This window comes from Giraffa tippelskirchi, chromosome 10, assembly GCF_054371585.1.
Source record: "Giraffa tippelskirchi isolate mGirTip1 chromosome 10, T2T-mGirTip1v1.2.pri, whole genome shotgun sequence".
NCBI lineage: Eukaryota > Metazoa > Chordata > Mammalia > Artiodactyla > Giraffidae > Giraffa > Giraffa tippelskirchi.
Genome location: NC_137284.1, coordinates 29,634,193 through 29,646,858, shown reverse-complemented (window position 1 = coordinate 29,646,858; position 12,666 = coordinate 29,634,193). Strand labels below are relative to the sequence as shown.

Below are 12,666 nucleotides of genomic sequence, written 5' to 3'. Positions count from 1 at the left end.
CGTTTCCCCCTGCTAGTTTCTCCGTCACTCAAACCCAACAGAGCCCCTCAAAGCTCCCATTGGCTCCTCCAGCCTTTCCCACCCGCCTCCTCCTGCCAGAAGCCCCGCCCCCTGGGCTACGCTCCGGCTCCGGTTTCCGTTCCTCCCACTTAGCAGGCGTAGGTCGCGAAATACGGACGCACAGCGACAAGGCAGTCGAGCAGCCGGAAGTGGCCTCTCTTTCCCGGAACCCCATTGCCTTGTGGGACAGCGACTGGTTCCTCCCTCCTGGGCAAGTTTTTCCGTATTCCTCTGCCCCGCCAGCCTCGTCGGGTACGGAAGCTGAAAAGGTGTATGGACAACCATGGCGGCCCATCTGAAGAAGCGAGTTTATGAGGAGTTCACTAAGGTAGTTCAGGTAAGCTCTAGAAGGAAAGGTCCCAGGACTGGTCTGGGAAAGGGGAAGGTTATCCACGCCCCAGACACTTTGCCAGAACTGGCGCCACAAAGCTGGGTCGAGTGTCCAGTGCTTTGGTAGGCTGCCTCTCTGACAACACTTTAGTGGGCGTGTTCATTGGCCGCTGCTGTTGTCAGTATTAACATGTGCAGTCTGACACTAAAAAAATTATTAGAAGAAGCAAACAGCACCTTACAATTTACGAAAGTATCTTATCTGTTATCTCATTTTATTCATGTTACATTCAGTTCAGCAGCTCAGTCGTGTCCGACTCTTTGCTACCCCATGGACTGCAGCGCGCCAGGCCTCCCTGTCCATCACCAACTCCCGAAGTTAACTCAAACTCATGTCCATTGAGTCGGTGATGCCGTCCAACCATTTCGTCTTTTGTCGTCCCCTTCTCCTCCTGCCCTCCATCTTTCCCACCATCAGGGTTTTTTCCATTGAGTCAGTTCTTCGCATCAGGTGGCCAAAGTATTGGAGTTTCAGCTTCAGTATTAGTCCTTCCAATGAATATTCAGGACTGATTTCCTTTAGATTTGACTGGTTTAATCTCCTTGCTGTCCAAGGGACTTTCAAGAGGCTTCCCCAAACACCACAGTTCGTTAGCATCCTCGTTTTACAAGTGAGGACTTTGAGACTTCTGGTGGGGTATTGACAAGTTTCCTCCCAACTCCTATTACCAAAAAAGCGCCCAAAGCCAAGTTGGCTGAATGCGGAGCTCTAAGGGGTTGGAAGACGAGTCTATAGGAATCCTCAAGACAGAATCCCAGGGACCGCGGAGCCTGGTGGGCTGCCGTCTATGGGGTCACACAGAGTCGGACACAACTGAAGCGACTTAGCAGCAGCAAGACCCAGTCACAGCAGGCGAGGGTCACAGGCTTCATAGGGGTTGAACTTTTTGTTGGTGGAACAGCTCACCTATAAAGGAGGGCAGTACCATCCTTCCTCCTTTGGAGTTGTTTCAGCACCGAGGGGCCCAAACTGTGTCAGCAGTCAGTGATTCTCTGTGTATTTCCTCAGAGAGGTCGCTAAAGTAGAGGTTGATCCCAAGTCATACCTTGTGTCCTGCTTCTCAGACCTTGTGTATCCAAATCACCTGGCGTCTTGTTAAAATGTAGTTTCTATTTAGTAAGTGAATTGGCTGGGGGAGACAAGGCAATAATCTGCATTTCTGAAAAGCCCCCGGTTGATGCCAGCCAATAGCAGGTTTCCATCCATAGACTTGTGGCCTAGCAAGATTTAGACCATGCAGCAGGACGCTGATCCTTAAGCATTTCATTTATTCCTTCAACAAGAGTTTGTTGAATAAAAGTGTCGTTATTATGTATCAATACTAGGTATGGTGAAAGGTGCTGAGCTATAAAATCCAATACACATTAGGGTGCCTGTCCTTTCGGAACTCCCAGGCAAGCGGGAGATGTGGAGCACCATATCTGAGATTATAGTACAGAGAGGTAATTGCATCGATAAACCAAATCTTCCTTCCTCTTTTACAACTACTTCTTTTTGTGAAAACTAGCCAAACTCCCTTGCCCTTCATGGTTTAACAGTATTCCTTCACTATCTTTTTTGCTTTTTTGTGTGTGTGGCATATTTCCATTGTGTGTAGGGAAGTTAGTTGGCTTCTTATTCTTGTTTTTTTTCTGAAAATAACTTTGTTACTTACCTTGTCACTCTTGTTGCTCCTTTTTATGTGAAATTCATTTTCTTGAACTTTTAGAATGAGTCAAGATTCAGGAAAGCTTTACAGAGCTCCCTCTTCCCTGGCGTGCTTTTTGGGATTTCCTGGCTCTGGTTTCCTTTGCCCCCATTTAAAAAACAAATTGTGCCAAAATAAACATAGCAGAATTGATCATTTTAACCATATTTTAAGTGTAGAGTTCAGTGACATTAAGTACATTCACTTTATTGGGCAGCATCACTTCCTTTCTTTCTTCTGTTGTTCCCTCTTACCAAGACTACTCACCCCTCCTCCAGCATGCCATGTGTTTGGACCTTTCCAAACTTTTTCATCTGTTGTCTGTTTTATGTAGAACGGATGTCATTCTTCCCTCTCTTTTTGTTCTCCACCCAGTGGACTTACATTTTTGCTTTAGTCTCTTCTCCCCTACTTCTGTAGCACCCATCTACTTGTACTTACCACTCAGTGCTACTGTAATTACTAGTATTTGTTTCTCCCTACCAGTTTGGGCTCCTTGAGGGCAGAGGTAATGCTTGGTTCATCTGTGTTCCCTGGATAGACCATAGGGCCTGGTGCACTAAAATATTGATGGTTGAATGATAGCAGATATTGGTTTGTCCTTCTCTTTATGTACTCCTTAGGGAAAAAAAATCTTCCTAGTTTTTTGACCTAACTGTTGATAACACTGAAGAATGAATTTGTGTGGAATAGGATGGAAATGGGTAAGGATTTTAAGAGCTCATTTCTTCTCTTCCTTGTTTGTGAATGGTTACCACAGAATAATGAAATGAGATCTTAGTGCTTCTGTTATTTTTCCTCTGCCATGAAGATGAGAGAGAGAGAATTGATATGTATGTGGTGCATATGATGTGTTTATACAATAAAGACTTTGTAGTTTAGACTTCTCAGGTATCCCTGTGATGTAAGTATTGTATTCCTTTTTATAGGGAGAAGACCTCTAGCTACCAAGTGATAATTTAACTCAAATTCCTTTGATTTCAAAGCCCTTAGTCTTATTATCATGCTGTGCCATGTTCCTGTCTAGAATAATCCGACTCTTTAGTCTTTGTGGAGGTGTAATTTTATAAAGAGATGATTCTTCAAGGTATCATTATGATGCATCAAGTTTTAAGGAAAATTATTGATTACAACTTTAATCTTATGTTGTGATCCTCTCTTTATCTACCCACCAGGGCCTTACTTAAGCTCTGGAGTGAAGGCTCCCTTTTACACGAACTTTTTGACACTCTTTATATGTAACAGATGTGTCTGAAATAGTTGTAGTTAGGCACTATGTTTGAGAGAATCGAGAAGATAGTTACTCAGGTAATTTTATGTGTTCTGTGGTTCAGATGAGGATTCCTGATTGAGAAAGACTAGCAGTAGGTCATCATTCCTATTTTATAGATGATGAAACTGAGAATTATGACATCCTTAGAAGAGAGCAGCGGAGTTGGAGCTCACCTATTTCCACATCAGTCATTTAGTAAACATTTATTAAGTAGCTGCAGTTTGCTAGGCGTGTGACAATGCATTTTTCCCCTACACTGTCCATTCTTCTAATAAAGGTAGAATGATTTGGATGAAAATAGTCATCTGTTGTGAGAAGATTTTTTCCCTCAGTGTAAGCTATAGACTGTTCCTGTCAGTTCTGGGTTTCTCAGGAGGGAAGGTAAACCTTGTAAGTGCTTTAGCACAGTCTGAATATATTTGTTGAATTGAGATTTCTTTTCTAATAAAGAGTGGAGCAGATCCTATGTGTGTCCTCTTAACCCCGAAGCTACAACAATCCTAAGAGATAGGCAGAACAAAATATTATGGACCTACTTTACAGAGAAAGAAACTGAGAATTGAAGAAATGAAATGACTTGCCCAAAGCCATCGGAGCTAGTGAAAAGCAACATTGGGACTCATAACTTTGTCTCCAGTTGGCTCTTTTCCTGGCTCATAATGCTGCTTTTTTTGTTTAGGCTAGGTCTGTTAGCCAAATACATTATTTGGTGTAGGAAAAGTTAATTTTCATCAAATGAGGCAAAGTTAGATTTGCAGACTCTTTGTTTTCAGCCAGATTTTCATGTTTTATTTTCCTTACCCTCTTGCAGCAACAACAGGAGGAAGTTGCTACTAAGAAACTCCGAATGACAAAACCAAGTAAATCTGCAGCACTCCACATAGATCTGTGTAAGGCTACCTCCCCAGCAGATGCTTTGCAGTACCTACTTCAGTTTGCCAGGAAGCCTGTTGAGGCAGAAAGTGTGGAGGGAGTCGTCAGGATTCTCTTGGAACATTATTACAAGGTAAGAAGATCTTGGGGACCTGATGGCAGTATGTATGAGAGTTGTATTATGTCTGCAGAATGGGTTAAAATGGCAAAATAAATAAGATGTTCAGTCAGCAATCTTTTCCTGAGTATCTTCCATATGCTAGGCACTGTGGATACCAAGATAAAAAAGGTCAAAAAGATCCAAAAAGATCCAAAAAGATTTAGAGTAGCTAGATGGAGACAGATGTGAATGATAAAATGCATCAAATTGCTGAGGGTACTGAGAGTGCATTGGAGCACAGAGGAGGAGTTAACTTGAACCAGGACCCTTCTGTAACCAGATTTGCCTCTGGTATATAGTCCTCTCTCTGCTGTTACCCCTTTAATTTAGGGGCCCAATATCTTAACTGCAGTAGCCCCCCCCCCCCTTTTTTTTTAAGTTACATAGCATTTTATTTCTCTGTTTTCATAGGCTAGGAAAAAACATCAACTCATGCATGATTAAATACAGAAAATAGTTTAAAGAGAAAATGAACTTCACAAAATGCATTTCTTTTTCAGTTTTTGTTTGTGAGATCTGAGGTAAAAGAAATGATTTGTAAATATTTGAATCACAAATGACTTAGAATTTGAAACTTTAGTATGAAAATTATTAAGCTTATAGAAAAGTAGAGACAGTACTATAATGAGCTCCCAAATAACCCATCTTTGGAGTTAAATAGTTATTAGTGTTTTGTCAAATTTGCTTTGTTTGCTTTCCTGAAGTTGTTGTTAAAGTATCATAATATTTTCCCCTGAACAGTTCATTAAATATCTCTTAAAAAGGTACATTGGAAAAAGATATAACCATCTAACCACCTCAGTATAATTCAGTTATTCTTTAATGTCATCTAACAAATAGTTCATATTCAAATTTCTCTGGTGGTGATGGTTCAGTCACTAAGTTGTGTCCAACTCTTGTGACCCTATGGGCTGTAACCCACCAGGCTCCTCTGTGCATGGAATTTCCCTTCGACAGAGAATACTGGAGTGGGTTGTCCTTTTCTTCTCCAGGGGATCTTCCCAGGGATCAATCCTGCGTCTCCTGTATTGGCAGGCAGATTCTATACCACTGAGCCACCAAGGAAGCCCCAAATTTCTCTAGTTCCCAGAATATCTTGTTATAGTTGATTTGTTCAAATCAGAATGCAAACTATGTCCACAGATGGCATTTGCTTTTTGTAAAATCTGGAACAGTTTTTATTATTTTGGTGACATGACCTGTTAAAGAAATTTGGTCAGTTGTTTTGCAAACTGTCTTGTTTTCTGAATTTGTTTACTTCCTTGGTTAACTTGCTCCTCTGTCTCCTACATTTACCATGAACTGGAAGTTAGATCAATAGACTTTGTTAGATCCCAGGTAAGCATATTTTTGAAAATTTTAAGAATACTTTATAGATGATTTGTACTTCATATTTGCATCAATCAGGATGTATACGTATTGAAGTTCCTCCTTGCTTCTTATCTTTTTCCCTTTAGTCTCTTTTCTTTTTATAAACTATCTTTATTTAAATCTTTTATATATGACCTAAAAAGTCCTTTTCTTCACGTATATAATGTTCTAGCTTAGTAAGAATGGTTGCAGTTTTCCAAAGACCTTGTGTGTTTTCAGAAGTCAGTCTCTTTTCCCATGTTGTTACCTCAGCCTAGAACCCCTCTCCTTGACATGACCCTGGTCTGGTCTGCCATTTTCTCTGTCAAGCATATTCCTTTCTCAGTCTTTCCACTTATCTTTCCTTCTGCTTGGAACACTTCCCTCAGGTGTTCATATGTCTGTTTCCCACACTCCATTCAAGTCTTTGCTCAAATGTTACTTTTTCATTAAGGTTTTCCTTTATCCCTCTATTTGAAATTGAAACTGCATATCCCACTTCCAGCACTTTCTAGCCCTTTCCTTGATTTTGTTTTCTCCAGAACACTTACCATCTTCTGATATTGTATATAATTTTCTCATTTATTTTGTTCCTTGTCCATTTCCTTGTATGAGGATGTAAGCTTCTCTTGAACAATATGGGACTTTTTTTTTTCCAGTTTTATTGAGATATAATGGACATACAGCACTATTTACATTTAAGGTTACAGCATAATGATTTGACTTGTGCAAGTCATAAAATGATGTTCATAAAATGAACATCTGTCATCTCATATAGATACAAAATTTAAGAAATAGACAAAATTATTTTTTTCTTGTGTTGAGAACACTTGGGATTTACTCTACTGACAACTTTCATATGTAACATACAGCAGTGTTAATTATATTTATCATGTTTTTAATTACAACCCTAATACTTACTTATCTTATAACTAAAAGTTTGTACCTTTTGACTGCCTTCATCCAGTTCCCTTCTGCCCACCTCTGCTTCTGGTAACCACAAATCTGATCCCCTTTTCTATGGATTTGTTTTTTTTTTTTAAAGTATAATTAAGGGCTTCCCTGGTAGCTCAGCTGGTAAAGAATCCACCTGCAATACAGGAGACCCTGGTTCAATTCCTGGGTCGGGAAGATCCCCAGGAGAAGGGATAGGGTACCCACTCCAGTATTTTTGGGCTTCACTGGTGGCTCAGCTGGTAAGGAATCCGCCTGCAATGCAGGAGACCTGGGTTCGATCCTTGGGTTGTTCCCTTGCCCCCACTTCTGCTCCTGGTAACCACACATCTGATCCCGCTTTCTGTGGATTTGTTTGTTTTTAAGTTGACCTACAACCTTATGTTAGGTCCTGCTACACAATATAGTGATTCAGTATTTCTATGCATTTCAAAATGACCACAATAAATCGAGTTATGATCTGTCACCATACAAAGATATTAGTTATTGACTATGTTTCTGATGCTGTACATTTCATGCCCATGACTCATTTATTTTGCACCAGGAAGTATGTATCTCTTAATCTTCCTCACCTATTTCTCCCTCCTCCCCCTCTGGCAAACACCTATGTATCTCTGTATCTATGACTCTATTTCCATTTTGTTATGTTTATTCATTTTTTTGTTTTTCAGATTCTACATGTAAGTGAAATCATACAGTATGTCTTTCTCTGACTTATTTTACTTAGCATAATATCCCTTAGATCCATCCATGTTGCTGCAAATTGCAAGATTTCATTGTTTTTTTATGGCTAAGATTCCACTGTGTATATATATAATCACGTCTTTTTTACGCATTCATCTATTGATGGGCACTTAGATTGCTTCCGTATCTTGGCTATTGTTATAATGCTGCAACAAACAGGGGTGCTCATATCTTTTGGAATTAGTATTTTCGTTTTCTTCTGATAAATACCCAGGGATAGAATCTCTGGATTGTATGGAATATTTTTTCAACTTTTTGTTATGGAACAAATCTGTATACAGTTAGAGAGAATAGTTTAATTAATTCACATGTAATTATTACCCAGCTTCAGCAATTATCATTTCATGTCCACATTTGTTTTATTCTCAGCCTCCACCCCAGCTCCTACTGTCCACCTCCATTTCCTCCACTTTCACCCTCTGCACTGGATTCTTGTGAAAACAAATTCCTAGCATCATATCTGCTGCTGCTGCTAAGTCGCTTCGGTTGTGTCCGACTCTGTGCGACCCCATAGACGGCAGCCCACCAGGCTCTGCCGTCCCTGGGATTCTCCAGGCAAGAATACTGGAGTGGGTTGCCATTTCCTTCTCCAGTGCATGAAAGGGAAAAGTGAAAGTGAAGTCGCTCAGTCATGTCCGACTCTTAGCGACCCCATGGACTGTAGCCCACCAGGCTCCTCCGTCCATGGGATTTTCCAGGCAAGAGTACTGGAGTGGGGTGCCATATCATTTTACTCTTAAATTTCAGTTTATATCTCTAACAGTAAAGACTCTTTTTAGGGACTTCCCTGGTGGTCCAGTGGTTAAGACGGTGCTTCTACTCCAGGGGGCATGGGTTTTGGCCCTGGTTGGGGAATAAAGATCCTGCATGCCTTGTGGTATGGCCAAAAATTAATAATAAAAAGATTCTTTTTCAAAACATAATACTGATACCATCTCTAGAAAAAGTGTTCTTATGTCAGACCCTAAGCTGTTTAACCAGGCCATGCTGCTTGCTTTAGTCTAGCAGATTCTAGCCCCAAAGGTAACGAGTGATAACAAGTCGGTCCAGATATAGATTGATGACCATAGTGTTTTATTTATCCTTTCTTCTATTTTATCCGGCAATGTGATATCTTGTATTTTAGTGGATAACTACTTTGGCTTCTGCTTTTCTACTACAAATTTTTCTGTGGCCAGGTAGCAGTATCTGAACTTATTTCATATGAGGGATTCTTCATTTATTCTACTGTATTAGTTGCTGTGGAGGATGTTAAAGAACTGTGAGACATGTTCTTTGTCCTTTAAGGACTAGTAGTATAGTTGGTAGACCAAATAATACATGTGATACATAGATAGTTAAGGGCTTGAGTTATTAATTTTCTCATTTTTTTCATCCATTCAAAATGTTCTGGATACTAATTCTGCCAGGCCTTTGCTTCATGTTTGTGGTACAGAGATTAATATACGATCCCTGATCTGAGTCTGATTGGGTAGATTAGACAATAAATGGATAATTACACACTGATTTCCCAGGCAAGAATACTGGAGTGGATTGCCATTTCCTTTTCCAGGGGATATTCCCGACCCAGGGATTGAACCCATGTTGCCTGCCTTGGCAAGTGGATTCTTTACCACTCAACCACCAGGGAAACCCAATACAGCGTTACAGGTATTATGAAATCAGGGACAGGTTATGATGTAACTTTTAAAGAAGAAGGTAATCAGTTTTACGTGGGAGCATAGGCCTAGAAGGGCATCATAGAGTAGTGATGCTTGATGGTGGTTTAGTCACTAAGTCATGTCCGACTTTTGTGACCCCATGGACTGCAGCTCGCCAGGCTCCTCTGGCCGTGGAATTCTCCAGGCAAGAATACTGAAGTGGGTTGCCATTTCCTTCTACAGGGGATGTTCCTGACCCAGGGATCGAACCCAGGTCTCCTGTGTTGCAGGCAGATTCTTTACTGACTGAGCTAGGGTGATGCTTGAGGTGAATCTTATAAAACAGATTTTGACTAGTTGGAAAACAAGAGGAAAGGCGTTTTAGAAAGAAGAATTGTGAGCAAAGACTTGGAGATGTGAAATAATCTGTCGCATTAGAAGAAATACAGGTAGTTGGACTGGTGTAGATTTTAAATTGAGAGCTCTTTAAGAGATAAGACTAGAAATCTTATCTAATAGAAGGTTCTTGAATTCTGCCTGTGGGTTTTTGTTTTAGATATGTCACTCTGGGGGGTGGTATGGTGGATGGAGGAATTGAATGAAGGCCAGGTAAGACAGGAGTTCGGGTGACCAGCTAGGAGGCTGGTAAGTCTGTAGCAATATGAGAAAAGCCTGAACAAGGACAATTTTAATGGTGAGAAGAGCAGTTAGAGAGGCTTTTGACAGAGGCAGTTGTAAGCTTAGTCATGAAGGGTACAAGGGGATAATTTCAGAAGGTAGAAAAGCTTGGGTAAAGTATCCAGATGAAGAAAGAATGTTACTGGGTCAGATACTCTCATTCTTTTTTGTTCCGTTCTTGCCTTCCTCTTATTTGCTAGACTTAGTATTTCTGCTTTCTCAGCTGCTCCCTGTGTTTGGAGGTCTGTGACTCCATTCCAGACTGTAGAAAGGCTATGTAGCTTTTCTGTCCTCTCTTACTACAAAATTAGGGTATTTGACTAGTGCATTGTCTCTGAAAGACAGTTACTTGATTTGATGATGTTATTTCAGTGATTTGAAGTCCATAAAGAATTGACTTCTATTTGTATTCAGAAGTGAACCTGGTATCTCCATTCATTCTCCAGTCTGCCTTATAGCAGGAAATGTACCACCATCAATATAGATCCTTAGATCAGAAACCCAAGAAAGATACCAGCCTCACCCTTTCCTCTCCCCATATTCCCTTCCTACCAACTCATGTTGATTTTACCTTCTAAATATCTCTTGAGTCCATCTCCCTCCCTGTTTCCACTATTACCCCAGTAATCGAAGTAACTATCATATTTTTAGGACTTTATTATGAACTGTAACACAAAGACTATGTAGAAAAAACTCATATAGCCTATTGATCAACATGAACACAGTATGTGACTGCCATCCAGGTTAAGAAACGGAATATAATGAGCCTCCCATAGGTCCCCCACACTCTTCTAATTATTTCTCCTCACTTTTCCAAAGATAACCATCACTCTCTTGACTTTAAGGGTAAAAGCTTCCTTTAAAATTTTCTTTTTTTTTTTTATCATTTAAACCTGTACTAAATGCAACCCACACTTCCTTCCTTCCTTCCTTCTTCCCTCTTTTACTTTCTGAATGTATCTTTTTATGTGTAACTCTCGCTCAAAATTCTATCTTGAGATTTATCTCTGTTGTTAACTTTAGCTATAGTTCATTTATTTTTTCCACAGTATAAGATTTCATTGTATTAATATACCATTATTTGTTTATTCATTCTATTATTGATGGACATTTAGATTGTCTCCAGTTTTTAGCTATTATAAGAAGTGTTGCCATGAACATTTTTGTACAAGTCTTTGTATGCATTGTTTGTGTTTCTGTCTAGTGTATTTGTCTATTCTTATGCCAGTACTATGCTGTCTTAGCATAGTATTATAATAAATTTTGACATCTGGTAGGGTAACTTCTCCTACTTTCTTCTTCTTTAGTTCAGTTCAGTCACTCAGTCGTGTCCAACTCTCTGCGACCCCATGAATTGCAGCACGCCAGGCCTATCTGTCCATCACCAACTCCTGGAGTCTACCCAAACCCATGTTCATCGAGTCAGTGATGCCATCCAACCATCTCATCCTCTGTCGTCCCCTTCTCCTCCCGCCCCCAATCCTACCCAGCATTAGGGTCTTTTCCAATGAGTCAACCCTTCGCATGAGGTGGCCAAAGTATTGGAGCTTCAGCTTCAACATCAGACCTTCCAATGAACACCCAGGATTGATCTCTTTTAGGATGGATTGATTGGATCTCCTTGCAGTCCAAGAAACTCTCAAGAGTCTTCTCCAACACCACAGTTCAAAAGCATCAATTCTGCGGCGCTCAGCTTTCTTCACCGTCCAACTCTCACATCCATACATGACCACTGGAAAAACCATAGTCTTGACTAGACGGACTTTTCTTGGCAAAGTAATGTCTCTGCTTTTAAACATGCTATCTAGGTTGGCCATAACCTTCCTTCCAAGGAGTAAGCGTCTTTTAATTTCATGGCTGCAGTCACCATCAGCAGTGATTCTGGAGCCCAAAAAAGTAAAGTCTGACACTGTTTCCACTGTTTCCCCATCTATTTCCCATGGAGTGATGGGACCAGATGCCATGATCTTAGTTTTCTGAACGTTGAGCTTTAAGCCAACTTTTTCACTCTCCTCCTTCACCTTCATCAAGAGGCTCTTTAGTTCTTCTTCACTTTCTGCCGTAAGGGTGGTGTCATCCGCATATCTGAGGTTATTGATATTTCTCCCGGCGATCTTGATTCCAGCTTGTGTTTCTTCCAGCCCAGCGTTTCTCATGATGTACTCTGCATATAAGTTAAATAAGCAGGGTGACAATATACAGCCTTGACGTACTCCTTTTCTATTTGGAACCAGTCTGTTGTTCCATGTCCAGTTCTGACTGTTGCTTCCTGACCTGCATACAGGTTTCTCAAGAGACAGGTCAGATGGTCTGGTATTCCCATCTCTTGAAGAATTTTCCACAGTTTATTGTGATCCACACAGTCAAAGGCTTTGGCATAGTCAATAAAGCAGAAATAGATGTTTTTCTGGAATTCTCTTGCTTTTTCGATGATCCAGCAGATATTGGCAATTTGATCTCTGGTTCCTCTGCCTTTTCTAAAACCAGCTTGAACATCTGGAAGTTCACGGTTCACGTATTGCTGAAGCCTGGCTTGGAGAATTTTGAGCATTACTTTACTAGCATGTGAGATGAGTGCATTTGTGCGGTAGTTTGAGCATTCTTTGGCATTGCCTTTCTTTGGGATTGGAACGAAGACTGACCTCTTCCAGTCCTGTGGCCACTGCTGAGTTTTCCAAATTTGCTGGCATATAGAGTGCAGCACTTTCACAGCATCACCTTTGAGGATTTGAAATAGCTCAACTGGAATTCCATCACCTCCACTAGCTTTGTTCGTAGTGATGCTTTCTAAGGCCCACTTGACTTCACATTCCAGGATGTCTGGCTCTAGGTGAGTGATCACACCATCGTGATTAT

General features: G+C 40.6%; 1 protein-coding gene across 5 annotated transcripts in view; it reads left to right on the top strand.

Annotated features, from left to right (window-relative positions):
• Positions 1-269: 269 nt before the first annotated feature.
• The window catches only part of INTS4 (integrator complex subunit 4), a 110,935-nt gene continuing 98,538 nt past the window's right edge, over positions 270-12,666 (top strand). For all 5 annotated transcript variants that reach the window (XR_014067786.1, XM_081537478.1, XM_081537477.1 and 2 more), the window contains exons 1-2: positions 270-397; positions 4,223-4,417. Coding sequence is in view for 2 of the 5 variants with exons in the window: in XM_081537476.1 (XP_081393602.1) it covers positions 344-397; positions 4,223-4,417 (249 nt within the window). In the remaining 3 variants the exon portion in view is untranslated. The remainder of the gene's footprint in view (positions 398-4,222; positions 4,418-12,666) is intronic.